General features: G+C 38.1%; 1 protein-coding gene across 1 annotated transcript in view; it reads right to left on the minus strand.

Annotated features, from left to right (window-relative positions):
* Positions 1-22028, minus strand: part of triob (trio Rho guanine nucleotide exchange factor b) — a 123057-nt gene that overhangs the window by 58811 nt on the left and 42218 nt on the right. Inside the window, 5 exon segments of the mRNA XM_056761646.1 lie at positions 813-1004; positions 9470-9592; positions 9673-10161; positions 16489-16681; positions 20046-20160. Of these exon segments, the coding sequence (XP_056617624.1) occupies positions 813-1004; positions 9470-9592; positions 9673-10161; positions 16489-16681; positions 20046-20160 (1112 nt within the window).

Consider the following 22028-nt stretch of genomic DNA (forward strand, 5'->3'; position numbering starts at 1 on the left):
TTAATCTCATGCAATTCACTTCAGTTGATGCCTAAGTCGGCACAATTATCGCTATAAAATAAATCTCAAATACCTAAATATCCATGAGGAATCTACAATATTGGTCTGTTAATAGTTATAATATTAGACTATCACATATAGAAAGCATGTGCAGGACCCAATATAGCAATCTGAATGACTGCAAACCTACATTTATAATGAGAAATATTGGTATTCAATGTGAGTTTAAATAACTCTGTAAAAACTGACATAGACCTTCAGCTGAAGTAAATTTTGTTCTCAGCAGTTACTCTACCGTAGCTCTTGCCGCCAATTGCTGAGCGTATTAGAAAAGTGACTTACTTATACGAGAAAGAATAAATACATTATAATTTGTATGAGGAGGACCACAAAAACAGATCCTCTATTTGTACCATCTCTCACCAGAGGAGAAATACAGAACGCATAGAGTAACAGCCTTTTAATAATACTGACAGAATGTAATAACTGTTCAAAGAGAAAAATAAAGATTTTATTATTTTCCAGCAAAAATCTGCATAAACTGATTATACAGCAATATTTACAGTAATACATCTTTAGTATCACAGATTTAATACACAGTCAATACAAAGCCTTATCTGAATATTAAGACATGTCTGCTTCTGGCTTAACCTATAGCATGATTGGGTTGGGAGACTGTTTGATGAACAATGGCAGACAGGACGTACCGGACTGAGGGGGTGTTGGAGTGTTTTGGAAGTATTCAGTTAGTTTGAAGGCACAAGAGAGACAACAGCTTCAGAATTATGTTTCGGAGGTGTTTGAAATCTCACCTGGTCTGTTTTCTGGTGGAAGTTAGCAGACATTTCCAGCAGCGCACTCCTCTCGTCGAGAGCAGCGGCAAACGCTTTCCACTCCTGCTCCAGTTGACCGGAGATCTGCTGGATCTGCTGCGTCGCATAATGACCCCCCTCCAGAAGCCTGTTCCCCACCGACATGATCCGGCTGATGTTCACATACACATTCTGCAAGAGATAAACACTTGCATCACTTCCTGAAGAGAAGTTCCCAAGACAAATGGCTGCTTACTACCAATTCATAATATTCATGTAAAATGTTTAAAAGCAGTTCATATTATCTATTAAAATAAAAACTATGTGTGGCTGTGACGGATCAGAGCAGAAGCAGTATAAACAGCAGTTCAATCACAGCAGGGAGGAGCAGATCTCTTCTGACCACAGACGCACACATGTCTACAGCCTCACCGCAGCTATAGAAATGTGTGTGTCACTTTGTGTGTGTGTGTGTGTGAGAGAGAGAGAGAGAGAGAGAGAGAGAGAACTACACATTTCTTGGTATAAACATTAGTAACACTAGAAACTTAAACAAGGCTGTGAATGACCTGAAAGAAAGGCCACAAAGATCTTTTTTAACTATCAAAAAGAATGCAGAAATTGACATCCCAACTGTAATCTCACTGAAAATAATCCAATATATGATAGAACCAATCGCGCTGTATGGATGTGAGGTTTCGGGCCCTCTCACCCACCAAGAGTTCACCAAATGGGTGAAACACCCAAAAGAGACAGAAAAGTGTAAAAACATTCTACAGGTACAGCGAAAAACTCCTGCAGAGCAGAATTAGGACTATATCCTTCAATAATTAAAATACAAAAAGAGATATAAAATTCTACACTCACCTTAGCCATACAGAGACACTCCATCACAAAGCCTTAAGCCTTTAAGAGCTGACTCAGAGAGAAGCCCATTCATCCAACTGATCTCAGAACTAACTCTACAACCCAAAACAAGCCCAAGCCAACCCAAAACCCCAGCCAGACCAAACCAAACGATACAAACATAAAAAGAGAAATATCTCAAACACTGGACAGAAGCAACAGCTCAGCAAAGTCAATTGGAATCTGTCATTAAACAGAGAATATAAACTGGTAGAATACCTCACAACCGAATCAGACCCTAAATTAAGAAAAGTCTTGACCGTGTTAGGACTCAGTGATCACAAGCTCACGGTAGATACGGGCAAACACAGACAGACATGGACACCCAGAGAAGAGCGACTGTGTCAACACTGCATACGTCGAAACAGACCTCTACTTTTCTAATCTCATGTCAATACTATACACACATCAGAGAAACATTCTTCCCCAGTTTACAAACGTCCACAAAGACTTCAACAAAGGACAAGATTTCATACATACTGGGAGAAAACTCAAAAAGCTCAAACCTAGCTGTAAGATATGTCAAGTCCTGCCACGACAAAAGAACAACCAGCACAACACAACAAATCAAAACACTGGCATAACATACACAAACTGACACTATGAAAGGATCCTGATACTTTGCTCTTTTTCTGTTTATATTGAGATGTACAGTATACGGGTATATAGATACCTATATACTTTTACCTTAATCAGTATTTGTGCATGTTTTAATTTAATATTTCTGTGCTTCGGCAATGTAAAAATTAGTTTATCATGCCAAAAAAGCTTATTTGAATCTTAAATCTTGAGAGAGAGAGAGAGAGAGAGAGATATTATCGCGCATCACTCCGAAAAGTTGAACTATTTCCATCTCGATGCAGTGCCACATATGTGTCGCTCCCTATTTGCACGCGCCTGCCACGTATCTACATTTAATATGACGAACTTGCGCGCAAAAACATGACATAAAATTGACCATATTTACTTAATGAATTACACCAGTTTTACTGTGCAGCATGTTATTATAAAGTAAAATGGTTTTCATATTTTTATTCAAAATGAGAAAACCTCCTCCACTATTGAATTGACTTTCTGCTGAATAATCGATAACATCATAACCTAACTTTTCACTTTACAATCACATCCCGACAGATAAAATCCCAGCCTACATTATTTACAGGCTTCACATTGAAATACATCATAATCCCGAGACTGAAATGTCTTGCGGCTCACGTTTCATGTCGTCTTTTAGTAAAAGTGTTCTGTTCCCGGATCAGTTTAGTTTCTGCTCCTCCTGTAACCATGATCAGACCTTCCACACTGACAGACTTCATGAATAGAGAGTGCTCTCACTGATGTAATGGGAGTGGGTATATGATGTGTGTTCTTTGGGGAGAAGTCAAGTCTAGTGCAGGAGAGCTCGGGTTACCACGCCGTTTCCTCACATGGGGGTAATTACACAGCCCAGAGGCATTTAAAAGGCTTCAGGATCAATACACAGAGAGCTGTCAGATGAAAACCTGATGGGGGTTTATCGGCCTGCGCGCAACAATGCACTGCTTCAGTCATGCCCGTGCACGTGAAAACCTGCGGCACAATTACACAGTGGAATATCGAAATACACACACAGACCATTGAATTCAGTCGAACACTACCAGATAAAAAATCCAGCAATACTGTATATATGGAGGGCCTGACTTTCTCTTATTAACTCCATCATAACATCCCAGATGCTTTGTTATAAAAATATCTTTCACTTTATGTACATAAAAACTACATACATGTATCACAAAAGAAATCGATGTTGTAAAGCGACTAATATTTGAGTTTGTTTTGTAAAACTGAATTCAAAACAAATACATCAGCACCAAACCCAATTATGGAAAAACAAAGATAACATCAGATCTTAATTTTACATGTTTTGTGACATTTCATGTAATTCAGGGCATAACGAACAAGATTTCTTAAAATACAAAATTATTAACTCATTATCAACTAAGTCAGTCAAAAACTTTTGGGATGGCATAAGGGTGAGTAAATTATGAGATTTAGGCTTGTGTCACTTACTACAAAATTCATAGTGATCTCAGGGATGAGGTTTGAGTTATAACTCTTAACAGAAAGTGTGAGATGAAGTTAGGCTGTGTTCACACTTGACTTCTTTTTTGACAGGAAAAAGTTGACATGGGCCCTTTTTTATGTAAGAAAAACACTTGCAGCGTTGAGGTTACAAATAGCAGTGTTCAAAGATATAATTTTTGCACGAAGGCAGCTTAGAGAGACAGGCTTCATAGGCAGTGTAAAGGAATTCTATTTGAATTATAAACTGAGAGCGTCTCCGCAATAACCAATCACATATTTAAAAACTATAATACTTGTTTCTCCCTAGAAATGCAATAAGAAGTAATTGATAGTGAAAATGAAACTTACATTTGTACAAAACTAGGCTCCAAAGGGCTTTCAGCCGGCATTTAATATTGAGTTTTTTTTTTAGTTTAAGCCTTCTCGACCAATCACATTACTGGCATGTTGTTTTGGAAACGACAGGTCTCTGTCATTGGATAGCTGTGAAAAAGGTGTTTGACGTAGGGCGTCTTTTTTCATACAATGTTCTTCAACCTCAAAAGACGCTCTGAGCTGCAGAAAAAGAAGCTGGCATTTAAAAAGGCACTCAGAACCTACTTTGAAAACACAGTTTACTCCATAGGATTACAATGTAAAACAGACGCAAGCAGCTTCAAAAAAGATGTCAAGTGTGAACATGACCTTAGGTTCCATCTTTGTTTGAATCCCTAAACCCGAGAATAACCAATAGTAACAGCGTGTTAGTCCCACATATTACAATAGCTTATGTTTATGGAATCGGCACTGGCTGATAAGCTTTTACAAAAGGCCGATAATTTTGTTTTCCGTTCGGTTGCTATGTTGCACACTAGGAAAGGGCCACTCAGATGTAAACCCAGCATTCAAGTGTAATTCAAATACTAATTAAAATGTCCACAGAATAATGGCCTATATGAGGTGGATTGTATGGTAAGTACTATTACCGATATTTAGTCGTATTCAGCTTCCCGAGATGTAACGTTTGTACCTTTTCATGGTTTCGAGTCTGCTTCTAACTATCCACATAATACAAAATACTTGTTCTTTATGTCTCTCATTTAATGTAACTGCATTTGTGTTATACCGGCCTCATATCGGTAAATCGTCCACATTGCTTTTTTAATATTGGTATCCGCCATACAATATTTTATGTGATTTCTATGCGATAACACCACCAATATTTATTAGTATTGGGCAAAATGTCTTTATCATGAACATACACAGGAATAATGTAATTTAAAGATTACCAATTCTAATTAGTCCTGCCTGTATAGATAAGCCAGTGCTTCCTACACCTGTATCAATTTAATTCACAAGTCAAATTAAATGCTTTTCTCCCAGATGAGTTTAGAATGGAAGACCGGATTACTAACTCTGTTTATCATTACCTCAAGCTTGGTTTCAGAGCTGCTCGGAGGAGATAGACATGCACCAGTAGACGCAAGCCCCTCTGTTATATATCAAAGGCTTTGTGGATCACATCATGGAAACAATTAAAAGCTTCTGGTGTCTCATTTTCATGGAAATCTAAAGCAGCTTAAAAGTAACTGCTGGCTAAACATTGCTAAACATAATGGCTACTATTGTAATGACAGAAGCCTGCATGTGGTTTATTTGCAGAATGTTGCTTTGCTACTTTTACTTATATGGAGGTCATAGAAAATCATTTGGTATAAGTTACAATAGTTGGTTTTTGGAAAACAGTTTAAAAAATGTGCATGGCAGAGAAATTACACCTTTTAATTACCATCTCACCACAAACCGCAGGTTAAACTTCTATTCATTTTGGATACTTATCTCTTAAAGTAGCAGTGTGACAACTTTCGGTGTGTTTTTGTATTTCACTGGTAATTTACCTGAGCAAAGAAACTGTATTTTGAAAGTGTATGGTTGTGACAATGCAAATTACACCTAAAGCTATTATCTGGCTCCTTAAATAGAAATAAAGAAAATATACAGAATGACTGAAGACTAAAAAATAGCTCAACCCATCTATCCATGGATCACATTACAACACCTGAGTACAGCCATAACATACCACAGAACAAAAGCCTTCCACTCATGAGAAGATCCCTGACACAACCCTATACCTGACTCCTAAACAAAGACAGTCATGCAAAGACAGTGAATGTACTAGTCTGTTTACAAAACATATAAATAAGCCAAGACTTAAATTAATAGTTCTCCCCCAAATCCTTGTTTGTTCATCATTCATATGTATCATCTTCTGTTATTCTTTGCCATAAGAGAGATGTAATTATCATTACATTTATGTTATCGTTCAAGAGCTGATAACTCTAGTAAACACTATAATGAGACTAGTAGTGAAGGGAACATTATATCTCCCTATGGATTTCTCTGAGACTGATCAATACACCACCATGATGAGAGTTTATCCAACCATGTGTACAGTAGCACGAGGAGGTTTTTCATATGTTGTGTTATTTTGAAAAGACTGGATGCGGTGTTCATTTCATGACAAGAGTAACGTTCCGCTCAGGTGAAGTTAACCCTGCAAACCAATGACACGCAGTTCTTGAGCATGTCTATTGCCCTTGGGACGCCACACTATGGACATCTCCATAAAACACCTACTGTCAATAATATATCAGTCAAATGCCACACCACCAGCAGGCCATCTAACCGTAGGGACTCTTAAATCCTCTAGGGGGCGTGCTATCAACAAAGCATTAATGTTTATTAAAAAACAAAAGCTTGTAGGTGATCATATTATCAGAAAACGGACCTACAAAATGTAGCATTACAGAAATGTAACGCAGGAAACTGCCATTAAGTGTATTCTGTACGCTGAAATTCCCAAACCGACTTGTGATATTCTTGGAAGTACACCAAGAAATTCTGCATCTCTGACGGACACTATAAGTTAAACCACAGTGACATCCATTCATGCCCCAGGTCAGACAGGAAGTAAGGCTCATAATACTTCCAGGGAGGTGGATGTAGAGCCACGCTAACACAAAGCAAACAGTTGACACAGCATTCAATCCGTTAAGTTGTGCACAGATATAGCGGCGTGACATGGGGTGGACCGTTCTCACAGCTCAAACAGGACATGTGATTTTAACATGAACAGCCAAACAAAACAGACCAGAAAGAAAGCAACAAAGAGCCCTGATAACAAACTATAAAAATGTTCAATAATTTTTTTTTTATTTGTAAAATTGTTTAAGAAGCGGAATGCACTGTTGTGAAAAAGGCAATAATCTTTCATGCTGTTGAGCTATTCTAGCATTAGGGATGTGACATATGCAAACAAAACTTATAATATAAATTCTCAGAGAATGTAATTATTACAGTAAATTAAATTATCTGTTTATATTATCCTAAACTCCTGGGCCCGGTTTTTCAAAAGTAATCCACTAGGATTTTGGATAACGGATTGGATCAAATCTTGAAAATGTGTTTTTCAGAAGAAAAAACGGCTTACATAATCGGATGAGATCACGTAATACAATCTTGGTTTTGATCCGGATCAAACCTTTAGTTTGTGTTTTTCAGAAATTTTTTGTAGGATTTGGATCACTTTGATCCAAAAAAATCTGGATTAAACTGATCCCATCAGAAGGGTGGATTCAGCGTGGAATCAATGCCCAAAATGTTATGAAAACTTTAAAAATGTATAAAATAATACTATATTTGGATCATGCAGTATCTTACAAGATATCGTATTTATTCATAAGGTTTTAATTTTATTTGTTCATCCGTCAGGCTACAGTGATTGGGTAGGCTTTAACGTATTCAGCCTTTCAGTATAGGCCTACAGCAAAGTAGAAAGAGTTAAAGAGTTTGGCCTCATAAAATAATCCTCCAAACAGCTGTCAAAATTGACCAAAAACAATACATTTTATTCTGTCACTAATTGATATATATATTCATCACAATCGAAAATATTTTTGTTTTTAGAATATGTATTAGTGATGCATGCAATGATTACAGAATAACCAAAAAAATGCAAAGAATGGCAATCACTGATTTTTGAAATCCAAAACAAATCCAAATCAGAAATAGTGTCTAACTATTTCGTCCCTTGTTGCACGTCCTGTTTGCTCGTTCTGGCAGAATGCAGGAGGTTGGTTAGGGTCTCCAAGGGGCTCAGGTGCATCATTGTCAGCAGAGAGAGGGACATTGCGCTTAGTAGCGATGTTGTGCAGGACAATACAGTTATGTTGCATGCTTGCTTTCTGTGTTTCCACTCTCAGAACTCCATTTAAACGCTCAATTGCTCAATTGTTTGTGTTCAGATAAGCGGACTGCTGGAAGAGGATGGGGTGGGGTTTTTCGTGTTTTTAGTTTTTGTTAAATGTGTGTCTTCATTTCAAATAAAAATAAACTTATATTGACCCCACACTGGCTATTCTACTTGTTGCTCTTTACATATCTATAGTTCTACATTGCGATTTCCTATCCTGTTTGAGCACTGGTTATCCAGCACTGGTTATCCAGATTTGGTGATCCTGAAAAGTTCCTATCCGGATCAGATTGATCCAATCCGATGCTGCTTTAAAAAACTGGCTTCAAAAGTAAGCTGGATAACGTGATCACGGATCGCAAAAAAAGTCCAGACATCAGAAAAATATCAGTCTATGCACAAGTTTTCTTTTATAAAAGAGGGGAAAATGAATTTGTTATGTATGTGACAAAAATGTTTTTGAGAGACAACATACTTTGTAGGATTTCTGTGAATTGAAATGTACAAATCAGAAGCAATCTTTTCCCAACAAATGGATAGGGATGACTCTTTATAGTATATCAATTTAGTTACTTTATTTTAATTTTCATGTGCCAGTACAGACCGTTATGGATGTGACTATTCTGAAAGTAGCTAAGTTACATGAATATTAAGAAATAATGCTTTAAAAATGTTAAGATAAATCTTACATGGGTATTTAAACCACCAAATGTTGAAATCTGACCTATCAGTGTGGTGAAAATATATATATATATGTACAGTGTATACATATTGGTAAGGTTGACATTTGCATGGAATTACCCTGGTAATAAATCTTAATGTTATTTAACATTATATATGTGAATGCAATTTTATTTTAAGGCTTTAAGGCTCCAATGCAGTATAAAGGACTAGGATCAGCACTGGGGCGCTCTACCATTTTGTCACAAAAAAAAAATTATATTCGCAATTGTGCAGCTAATGCTGTACATCATCTTGCTGTGATTACTTGTTATACCAAATGACTCTTTGATTCCAGATGTTTCCAAAATCTGAAAGCACTTGAACCTAGATCTGCAAGAAAACCCACTGTGAGACTATTTCTATTGCAAGATAAGCATTAACATCTGAATACGAAAGGGCAGATGGCGAATGTGACCATGTCATAAAACGTGATTTAATGCAGAGCACTTTTCTTGTAAATATTCTCTTTGAAAGTAGGGGGAGGGAAAACAGGCTGCCAGGGTCTTGCACATACACATGCACACAGGGACGATATATGTGTTCTATTTAGTTTCAATGTGACTCTGTGACCACTGTGGCATTACAGACCTTCAGGCTTATATTGACAGAACTATTATATGACATCAGATAAAGTCGGGTCACGTGTGCAAACACACATCACTGTAATGATGTAACGTCATTTTGCCTCAGGTCGGGATGCACATTAGTGCTGGACCAGCGGAAACAGTCTTACCATGCAGTTCATTGCGAAGTGGTTGTGCTGGGTCTGCAGCTCAAGCACGTGCTGATGGTTGCTTCCAATCTCTGTGTACGTGTTAAGGAACAGACCTTTATTGTGGACGATCCAATCAAACATCTGCAGAGAAGAGAATGACAAAGTGTGAACTGAAAATACATTACCATTTTTTTGCCTTTGTTCATAGTAAATGATCAAACCTTTTCAGCGTCCTGCTGGAAGAGTCTTAGTTGGAAGCACTGATCCAGTTTGACCTTGCGCATGTGCCAGGACTGATGCAGATTTTGTCTTGTGACGTGGAGTTTATCCAGTAGTGCCTGGACTTTAGGAGCTAAACCCTGGATATCTCCTCTGCCTTTATCCCCACTCTGGATCCGCTGGAGGAGACGTTGGCCCTCCGTGTCCAGCTCCTCCACCGGAGCTTTGGTAACCTTCTTCTTCAGCGAGGCGTGCTCGTCCATGGCCCGCCGAGAGCCGTCCAGGTCGGACGGCAGGTCTCTTTGGGATACCATGTCCTGGAGTTCTTCCAAACGGCCCAGGACACGAGCTGCATTGCCCGTAAACTCCTCGAATGCCACTCGAACCTCGATCCACTCCTCGTGGTCGTAGTCCAGACTTCCGTCGAAATCTGGAGTCAGCTGGGAGGGATCAACCACTTTGGTCAAACCCTCAAGGGACACCATGATTGTCTAAAAAGATAAGAATAGGAAACTTGGGTTAACTTACTGTAGGAGAAAAATCTTCCAAATCCTAGTAAGCTGCTCCCTACATACACTAAATATAAGGCAGAACCAAGTGGAAACAAATCATTTTATTGTTATCCTTACTGTTTTGAGTAACTTCAGATAAAAGTGTCTAATAAATGTAAATGAAACCACATAAGTTACTGATTCAGAGCAAGCACACCACACATGAACATGAGAAGACTCGACAAACCAAAATTCATTTTATAGAGCAGTGCAGAGATGAGGTATTTTTGTGTGTAAATCCTGGAAGTGGGTTAGCATTTTAGCACTTCCGGTTCCATCGCCCCAAAGTCAACAGGTTTTGAATAGTTTTTTGGTAAATTGCCTCAAATAAAATGTGTTTTAATCAATGACATAAAACACACCAGTTGTAACCAGCTCGTGAGTTTTTAAGCTTTATTGTGTCTTAAAAACGGCGGTTGCTAACAAGTTGCTAAATGCGACAACTTCCTTTGTCGTGGACGTCAGACGCCATCGCGCATTTAAATGTTAACTGTAAAGCCTCGTGTTAGCTTTTTACTTTTGCCCGATTGTATTTCGGCTTCAAAAGTAAAAATTGTTTTTAAGGTTTGTAAAGACAATCTTGATAGACCAAACATGTAAACTTCATAAACTGTTGTTAATCAGATAGCATTATCCAAAAGTGCTGGGAAAAATGCAACGAGGTACTATATTATAGTTTGATATTAGCATTATGCTAAGCTAACAGTGCAAAAATGCACACAATACCTATAAAACATTTATCATACATATATATAAAATGTTTAAAGATCGGGTAACAGACTATTTTATGCATTCTGCCTTCTTTACACTGGTAAAAAGTGCTGGTTTCTCATGCTTATCATGGTCAACTTGTTAAAAAATTTGTTGGAGATATGACGTAGTATTTCTGTGCTTGATACATTCCCCCAGCACTTGTTTTTGGAAAGTTTTTTTATAAGATTTAGACCTGTTTTGCAACAGGGATCCTATTCCTTTTATTGGGCAATGCTCCTCGACAAGCACGCCCACGGCAACCGACCAGCGATTAGTGCTGGGTGATGTGTTTAAAAATAAATTATTGATAATAGACTTTAAAATCATCGCAAAATCTGATAGTATCATGTGAGTTTGACTTCATGAAACTTTGCGCAGAAGATCGGCGTACCGATGTCATGATACCGACCGGGGGGTAATTCATTCCGGACTCGCCAAGTGCCAAACAAACAGGCGCGCCACGTGCACAAACCAGTGTTGCAGTGACTTCTTTCATGAGGTAAAGCGCGTAGATAAACCATAGCTTTTATGCAGTAGAAAAAGGTTGCCGGTACAGCCCTGCAAGCGTGAGGTAAAACAGCAGCACGTTCAACTGACCGAAAAAAACAGCGTTTCGAAAATTCTGTAACTGTTACTGACTCCATGGGCATATGAACATGAACGTTCAAGCTAAAGCCTACATTGCATGATAATGTTATAACACATATTTTTCATTATTATCGATTATCATCTGGTATCTGTCTGTAGGAATCGACATCGGGATATTTGTGAGACATTGGCTATATACGATAACGTTGTCACATCGCCCAGCTCTAAGAGCGATATTAAGACCCGTTAATCAAGATTGGCTGTGCTGCGTCAAAATCGGCTGCGCTGTCTGCCTGCAGCTGCAGCTTATTACTCTTGCAATAGTGAGAGAATTTATAGTGTGTTTGTTTGTTCAAGGCATTTCAATGACGAATGTTATATTATATAGATACAGTTGTGTTCAAAATTATTCAACCCCCACTGAAATTGATTGTTTTGGTCGGTTTGACATTGATTATGATCATTCAGTCATCCTTCTTACAATTAAATCAAAGAGGCACGTGTAGGTCAGACAAATATAACATAACATTTATAATGAAATAACCACAAATGTCTTTTCTGAGCTCACATCATTATCAGTTTTATTCAACCCCCAAGTGACATTCAATCTTAGTACTTATTACAACATCCTTTTACAGTTATAACAGCTTTTAAACGTGAAGCATAGCTTGACACAAGTGTCTTGCAGCGATCTACGGGTATCTTCGCACATTCATCATGGGCAAAAGCCTCCAGTTCAGTCACATTCTTAGGCTTGCGCACTGCAACTGCTTTCTTTAAGTCCCACCAGAGGTTCTCAATCGGATTTAAGTCTGGTGACTGCGATGGCCACTTCAAAATGTTCCAGCCTTTAATCTGCAACCATGCTCTAGTGGACTTGGAGGTATGCTTGGGATCATTGTCCTGTTGAAAGGTCCAACGTCTTCCAAGCCTCAGGTTTGTGACGGACTGCATCACATTGTCATCCAATATCTCCTGGTACTGAAGAGAATTCATGGTACCTTGCACACGCTGAAGCTTCCCAGTACCTGCAGAAGCAAAACAGCCCCAAAGCATGATTGACCCCCCGCCATGCTTCACAGTAGGCAAGGTGTTCTTTTCTTCATAGGCCCTCCTCCAAACATAGCGTTGATCCATGGGCCCAAACAGTTCTAATTTTGTTTCATCAGTCCACAGAACACTATCCCAAAACTTCTGTGGTTTGTCCACATGACTTTTGGCATACTGCAGTCGACTCTTCTTATTCTTTGGGGACAGCAAGGGGGAGTTCTGGCATGGAGGCCTTCATTACGCAGGGTGCGCCGTATTGTCTGAGCAGAAACTTCAGTACCCACATCTGACAAATCTTTTCTCAGTTCCTCAGCAGTCACACGGGGGCTTTTCTCCACTCTACGCTTCAGGTAGCGCACAGCAGTCGAAGTCAGCATCTTCTTTCTGCCACGACCAGGTAGCGTTTCAACAGTGCCCTTTGCCTTGAATTTGCGAATGATGCTTCCTATGGTGTCTCTTGGTATGTCTAACATCTTTGCAATCTTCTTATAGCCATTGCCCTTCCTGTGAAGAGTAATCATCTGTTCTCTTGTCTTCCTGGACCATTCTCTTGACCTCACCATGTTTGTAACCACACCAGTAAATGTCTAGAAGGAGCTGAGTATCACAGTCATTTTAAAGCTGCCTAATTGGTGCTTATTAGGCTTTATTGCTGCTCCCTGATATCCACAGGTGTTTTCAATACCTGATTGAAAACACTTCATTGAACATCTGTTCTTCAGAGTGGTAGGGGGGTTGAATAATTAAGGGGTTGAATAATTATGTCAATGAAGAATTCACAAAAGAAACATTTACTACTGTATTACAAAACTAATTGATGTCATTTTAGTTGCATATGGTTCTTTAAGAAGTCCTTGTAGGATTTCATTCTGAATACAATTACAAATGTACACTAAATTCCCTAAAACCATTTACAGCATTGGGGGTTGAATAATTTTGAACACAACTGTATAACGCTGGATTTGGAGATTGTTTGAAACTGATAGATGGCTCAGCCCCGGTACTAAAATATGCCGGACATGAACTGCAAGCAGTAATTCAAACTACTGTAAGTCATATATCTGTGTTTTTTTTGGCAATCGGTGCTTATGTGCATAATGTAAAAAACACTCCCACAACCTGCCTCCAGCAGCTAATTTTTTTCTGAAAATAATTGTACAGCTGTATCTGTATTTTTAAAATGTGATCAAACTAAATACTCTTCGAAGATACGAAGTATGCAATACTACTGGATAGGTACTCAAGTTTAATATGAGATTGGCAGAAACTGCGTGTGTTACCTTATCTTGAAAATATTTTAGGTATAATAATTTGAAACATATAATTTAAACAAGTTTTACATTTTATAATATTTATCTGGTTTTGATTAAAAAAATCATACACATTAATAAGCAGTTCTTGTCAGCTACTTTCAATGGCATAATGTTTGATATTTGTTGTAATATATTTTGACATCCGTTTCATATCCTGATATCTCTTAATGTTACAAATGTGACAAATGTTCAATAAAAAATGTAAAAAAATTATCTTGGCCTTTTGCATTTCCGCAATATAAAATAGAAATGCCCTGTTACGTGTGGGCATATACAACTTTATTGTTGTTTAATTTGGTGGCAGCCTTACAACAAATGAAGAAGATTACTGAGACTTGTGATAATATTTTGACAGCTCTTGGTTCTGAATAGATCGCTTCTGTCTGTGACTCAGTGGGAGGTTTCTAAGAAGCTGAAATGGGTTTTTAAAACAACAATGCAATTAAATGGTGTCTGTGTGATGAATAAAGCCTATCAGATCAGTTACACTCAACTCTTCACTCAAAGGGAACCAGAAAAACATTCCAGGGATTGCACCTCAGGTCATATTATTAGAAACAACAGTGGACACTTGAAAATACTAAGACTGTGCACTCTAAATTACATAGATACGATCTGTTTACCAGTGCTTAGCCCTAAAATATCACTAAATATTTCTAATTAAAACATTAATGCTTGACCATGCAAAACTCAATCTTATACCATGGTCTGTTTGAATACTTCATTCTGATTGGCTGGAAGGTTTGTCTTAATGCACGGTTAGTTTCAATAAGTTTGAATACATTTGAAATTAACTGACAAAAATAACTGGCATATTAACCTCTCTGGTCAGAAATTACACTATAAACATCATAAACAGCCTGGCAAATGACCATGGTATAAGTACGATAAACCACAGCTTCGCGTCGGGTGGTTCTAAGCCTCCGTGCATTAAAACCTTCTAAACCTTTAGAACCTGAAGCAAAAATAGTTTGTTTTCACACATTTAGATTTTTGACTGTCAAATTCTAACAAAATGTGCCATCATCATGTGCAAGGTATATTTTTTTAACAAATGTCTTTAAATAAATTGAGGTTACTGACCATTACTGTGTGTTGTGAGATTCTAAATAGAATTTAAGGAAAATTATGTTTTACAGATTTTTATTTAGAAATTCTCAAAAACGTAAGAACGAAAGAATCTAGCACTTCAGACTTGACAAATAAACTATAGTACATGCATAAAAGTATTTTTAGTGTCACTCATGTAAATAGATTTTATTCATGAGCCTTTTTTACCCCAGTTCTCCGGGTGTATATTTTTGCACTATTCACTCAAATGTGGTGGTGTCTGAAGCAGTTCCTGTCTAATTGCAAGCACAGCCCCACATCACACGTGTCGTTGTCAAAAATCATCTGAGATACACATCTTCTGTTGTGTATCTCCTCTTTGAAATGTTTTGTTTCCTAATTTTATTAGAGCGCTCCACGAAAACAGCAGATCAGTAACTGATCATATTCGCCACCTGCCACTTTTCATGAAAAAAGCAGCTATTGGCTGACAGAACGCAAGACATTACTATAATATACCTTATGTTCAAAAAGCACAGTTTGTCTACTTTTAGGAGCACTTCGAGTTTTTTTGAGAGCACAAATGTTTGCAGAGTTATGGTAAAATAAATACCGCTGGGTAGAATGTGTTGGCGACGACACGTCCGATTTAAATGGTTAATGCACGGCTAGCGGTGGTTTATCCATTACTTGTTAAGGTTTTCAAAACAATTCTATGAACAAGTCTTCAAGATGGCTGCCCAAATAAAAGGAGTTATCGCTATGATAATGAATCTCAGGTCTAAACTTTAAACAACTGTGATTTAATTCCAGGCAGTCATGAACTTTTATTTTGGTAAAGTAACAGCACAACATGCACAATCAGAGGCATCAATAAAGTCTATAGGAGAAAAATATAATCCATATAATATTTTAATGGTAAATTTAAAAGATGGTAAATAAAAGATGAGAGAATTTTCTTTTTTGGATGAAATATGCCCTATCTCATCTCTATTCAAATGTGTTGGTATGAGCAATAGTAAGAGGAATGCTTGGGGACTTTTAAATGCTTGGAAGAGTATATGTGATTCAATGATAATAAGCATTTTTTAATCATTTTCATTTTTATGCCCTCGATAAGTTTTTATGACAGTGTAATAACAATGTTACTCTTCAGATGTGGTGGATGAGTTAATTTAAGAAACCTCCGTTGGGAGATTAAGGCTAAAGATTAAATACGACCCTACTGTGGGTGTCTTTCTCTCAGATCTTTGATGAAATAGGTCAGAACTAAATTTGTCAGCTCCACTTTCATAGCAGCAACGTGGAATGATCCAGTAAAACATATGTCAACCAGGTTATCTACTCTATTTAAGGAAACTCACACAAAATCCATATGTATTTCTCATACACATCCCAAGTACGTTTCCTCCCAAAACATAATCAAAAAAATGTTGACTTGTTGATCTTACTTATTGTCCCCAAAACAAATCTAATAAACTGCCATCTTGTTAATTCACATAACCCGCCTTACTTCAAATTCAAACTTGGAACTGCCAAAGTTCGTCCTCTGCTTCTGCCAGAAGTTGTCTGGTTTGATGATGAGCGCGACGTGGATGCAGGAAGGAAAGGATTCCTGAAGGATCTTCAGCAGGGGTTTGATGGAGTCCCATTTGGATCCTCGCATATCCACGATGACCGTGAAACCATGCCTGCTCACCTCCTCGCTGCAAACAAACACAAAACACAGCATCAGCTCCTCTGTCAACCGCTGATGCTCACAGCATCAGAGAGAAGAACATGAGCATTGACGCTTAAAGAGAAATGTACAAAACCCCCGCTGATTAAAATACACTTCACACCATCAGAAGTACAGTAAAGGCACATTGCATGAAGAACAACACTTACCCAAATATGTGTAATGTGTAAAGAAAAACCTTTCCGGTTAAATTGAAAGAAAACAACTGCTAGACGACAGAAATAAATAAATGAACGTCAAAACAGCCTTAGAGCTCTTACTCGAAAAAACTAAGTGTTTTCATAAACGCAGCTGCACTCCTTCACTGGTCTGAGTCTTAAACAGAAGTGAGCGCTGAAGAACTCTAAATCATTCAGACCTCACTCTCACAGAGACGGGGAGAGAGAGAGAGAGAGAGAGAGAGAGAGAGAAATGAGGAGGGGGCTGAGCGAGAAGCAGAATACAGTGGAACAGAGAAAAACAAGAGCAGTGACAGTGACTAGCGAGTATGTCAGATTCAGTACAAAATGCAGAAATAACGTAGAATTCAAATGAAATAAGACATTTTTTTGTCTATCCTTTATGTTGTTGTTAAAGTCACAATCCAAACAAACAGGAATATTCTAATTGTTTTACACCTGTGCACACCATTATATTTTCAAAATGTACTTGCACTTGTAATCTTTAATCAAAAACGTAATGCTCCTCTCGTCCTCTAAACAACAACTCTTTACCAGATGACGTCAACATCAAAAAAGAGGTTGGACTATACTCACTGTCCAATGGCCAGGCATTTTTAGCCCTCCAACTTACAACAAACCAATCAAAAAGGGAATGTCAACATAAAGCCCCGCCCTACATTTTTTCTAATTTCAGAAGCTGTTCCACTCGGATACATGTCAAGGGAACACGTCACTGTCATGGCCCTGTCTGCCCCCTTGTGTTCCCCTGTCTCTTGTTAAGTCACGATACGGGAAAGAAGTCAATCGCAACTTCAGTTTCATGGTGACTTTAAAGCATTTACATAAAATCTTCCAAGGTCTCACTTTTTGAAGTGTCAGCCTAGTGTAGGCAGATATACATTTGTTTACGTTTTATCTGCATCATTCTTTTAAACAATGACTTTCTGCTATATTTGCAAATATTATGCTAAAAAATAAAAACACAACAGAAAATGTAATGGATTTAATCGTTATAATGGGAATTGTATTGGTTTTAATAGAAACTATAATGGTCTCAACTGGTATGTGACAGATTCTTTTAGTGGGACGTACCAATATAACACCATTAGAAACACATTACAAATAGGAATTTTTTAACAGTTTTAATGGATGAAAGCTCATGGTTCATAATGGAATTTTTATGGAAACCATTAGAAAACGAACAAATGAAGATAGAAGAATATGGTTTCTTTTGTTTAAAAGCTGAGACTCTGTTCTTTCATTTGACATATTGTTCGTCCATATATTCTCTACAGAAAATTTAATGTGAGCCATTAAAGTTGGGTGAAAATGTAAAAAAACGCTGGCGTAGGATGGCGGCGAATGAGTTAAGAAAAAAATCTGCGTTTACACAACTCTACTGAGTGAAAAGCACATCATTTGACCATTCAGACACGCTGGGCATGCACAAACAAATGTAAACAGTTGTATGGGCATACAAAAGTTGGTTGTTGATGACAGTTGGTTACTAATCACAGATCGGCCAGTACAAAATTAAGATGATGGTGTACATTTGATGAACATTTCTAATGTTAGATGAGGTAATCCAGGTTATAAGGGTTGTTTGATTTCATTCAACGCAACGCTGGCCGATCGACGGATGACAACGAGCGGATGAGCTATTTAAAATAATACTACTCTCGATTCTCTCTCGCGATGCTATGTCGCCGTGTCGATCCGTGTACGCAGCGCAGCTTGAAGTAAAACAAGCCTGTTATTTACACGGTCCTTGCGTGGCTGGTCATTGTCGCGCGACTTCAGTTAATGTAATGGCTCATGTGACAGGGGCTTAAAAAATCAGGAAGCAAACACAATGGTACAGGCGACCCAATCAGTAAGCAAATGTGGGCAACGACGCCTGTGTATTCTAAAGTCTCAGTTTTCGTCCGTTTACACAGAAAGTTTGCAAACTAAAATGGGGTTGCAGCGTTTCTGGTGTCGAAAACTCCGGAGTAGTGTAAATGCAGGCGTAACCGTAGCAAGATGCAGTAGTATAAACGCCGCCTCAGACCTCCATTTTAAGTGCATGATGCTATTTATATGATATCAATAAATCTTTTGTATTGAACCCTTCCTGGAACATTGCTTTCAAAAAGTGTAAAGGAAGCAAAATAAAAGTAGATAAAACAATCACAGGAGTAATGAAACGAGGAATGGTATGGTCCAATAAATTCAAGGCTAAAGAACATACAATATCTGAAGCCCTGATTATCTGACATACACCAGACACCAAGATTCTATACACTGCCTGTCTCACTAAAGCTATTGTTTTCCTGAGCAGGGGCCACGTCAGGGAATCCAGCAGTAGCCTACTCTGGAAATCTGCGTCTTCTGATACAGCGGGTCGTACGGGCGTTATTTATTGTGACAATGCTCACGATGTCAAGAAGGTAGAGCCTAAAATCTGTACTCCTCTAATGTTGTCTATAAACACCCAGTTTGAGCCCCACTGAGCAAAGTTTGAGCAAACCCAGAGGCAGATGCTAACCTACATAAAGCTTTGAACAGTGCAGTTCTGCAAGCCTCTGGCTGAAAGCAGAGATTCACATGGAGCCGGGTGAGTTTCGAATAAAGTCAAATCAATGCAAACAGGGTGACTGATAGCACATTTTTAGAGTACGAGGTTGCTAGGATCTCCAGTGTGTTTGCTAAAAGAAGCTCAGAGTTAAAGGGATATTTTGAGGAATATGTCATTGGTTTTGTCTCCATAAAATGGATGTCAACGGGGTCCAGTGTTGTTTGGTTACCAACATTCTTCAAAATATCTTCTTTGGTCAGAGCCGATAGCCTAGTGGGCAGTCTTTCGACATATGGCGCGGTTGCGTTTTGCGTTTGAATGGTTATTTCCCGAACCCACCCCCCATCTCTCTCCCACTTAACTTCCTGTCATCTATTCACTGTTCGACTAAATAAAAAAATGGGTGAGCTATCCCTTTAAGAGAACTGAATGTGGTTGCAATTGTAACTGCACTGAAATTTTCCATCTCCGCTACTGGCTGCCCTCCACACCTGTACTCTCACGAGTTCAATATCTCACCTGCTCCACTGACTGGATCTGATCGATTACAACCACTTTAAATATTTTTCGCATAATAACACAGACAGAAGGTGACACACACGCACAAGTAGTACCTGGGGATGCCTGCGAGGTACGCAATAAGCCGCCTGAGGTCCTCTTGTCGTATTCTGTCATGGTTACTCCTGGCAGGAAACGTGAGGACTGGCCCTCCCCGGCGATCTCGTCCACCTGAAAGAGGTTAAAAAGCTATATATGAGATACTGGAAGAACTCCAACCAAACTGTCTGAGAACTCGCCAGAGCCTTTTTGGCTGGAACAACAACATCTCCAAACATCTGTCACTCAAGCATTAGGAAAATAGGACAACAGCTTACTGTCTCTTCAAGAGACACCCAACCTACTCTATATACAGAGTGTTTTGGATGATTACAGTCAACAAAAAAACAACAACACATGAAAGAAGACAATTCTGACTAAAATTGCGATGAATATAATTAATTTGTCGAAAACAGAATATAATGCATTATATTTTTGCTCCCATACTTGCATTGCTTCATATAGTCACTGCATAGCACCCATTGAACTCCTTCTCTTAAAGTACAGAATTTGAAATGAGTTATATGCAGGGCTGTAACAATATTGAACTTTTGCATATTGCAATATACAAAAATAAGATATGTATCCTAGAGTGATGGCAACTGTTACAATACAGTGTCTGTTTAATCCTATTGGTTGAGCTGCCAACATGTGACCTGAGTCAAGAAATTTATTGTTTTGTTTTTACTGCTTTAAGAAATTTTCTTTTTGAGTTTATTTTACTTAATTCCTTTCTTTTTATTTATATTGTGTTTAAATTCATTTTTATGTTTCAGGTTCAATTAAACCTTGAATTTTGTCTGTTTTTTAACAAAAAAATGTATAAAAATATTTGTAGTATTTCGGAAATAAATCTATTTAAATTTGAGTTTCATTTAAGATTTACATTAATTCATTTGCTAGATGCTTTAATTCAAAGAAATACAATGCATAAGTGCTGTAAAGCTGATCTCAGATTACCAAACGCAGATCAGAATTATAATATATTTATTTTTTATATTATGAAATAAAGATTGAAACAGAAAAGAAACAGAAAATATTAGGTCGGTTGTTGAAAGAAATAAAAAAAATGGCTACAGGTTCAGCTGATCTTGCAGAGACGAGTAAATCATTACAACAGCGTGGATCCATAGATATAAATAACTAGATGCCCGCCATCTTGAAAGAGTCAACTGACGTCACTAACAGTTGGCTAGAATGCCATAACACTGTGCAGCCCTGGCTGTGAAACCACAGGGATTTAAATTCACGGAAAAATGGAATACCCTTTAGTTGTTATGTGTTAGTTTAGAAAATATAATGTTTTCATAATCACACGCTTACAACTAAGGGTTGCCAAATCTGTCAGGTCAAGCCTAACGTCCCTAGTCGAAATAGCAGAACTTAAAGGGTAGCTGCAACGATGTGATATGCATTCTGACTTTTTTACTATGTTAAACATGCTGTCTTCTCATGTTTAACATGGCCAACTTGTCAAAAACGAGTTGGGCGTATTACGTAGTATTTCTGTGCTCGCAACAAGAAGAGGAGGAGAAGGAGCATACGCAGACACCACTTTCACTTGTGTGCAGGAGAGAGAGAGCATACGTTCACGAAGTTCAGGTGTTTGTTTGTTCACTGCATTTGGGTGATGAATGTTATATAAACGGTGGATATAACACTAGATTTGGAGAGCATTTGAAACTGATACATGGAGCCGTCCCAGCGCTAAAAGATGCCGAACATGAACCGCATGAGGTGAGTGAAACTGATGTCTGTGTTTTTGCTACAATGTGCTTTAGTTCAGCCTACCCCTCTTTCCCGCACGGGCCATATGATTTCCGAAATAATCGTACAGCTGTATATATCTTTTATAAATGTGATAAAAACAAAATACTATTTAAAGAAACCAAGTGTGCAATACTACTCTATAAGTACTCAAGATTAATATGAGATTGACAGAAACCGCGTGTGTTAGGGCCACTTTAACATTCATAAATAAAATCATCCTAAGATTGACG

Source organism: Triplophysa dalaica, chromosome 12, assembly GCF_015846415.1.
Source record: "Triplophysa dalaica isolate WHDGS20190420 chromosome 12, ASM1584641v1, whole genome shotgun sequence".
NCBI lineage: Eukaryota > Metazoa > Chordata > Actinopteri > Cypriniformes > Nemacheilidae > Triplophysa > Triplophysa dalaica.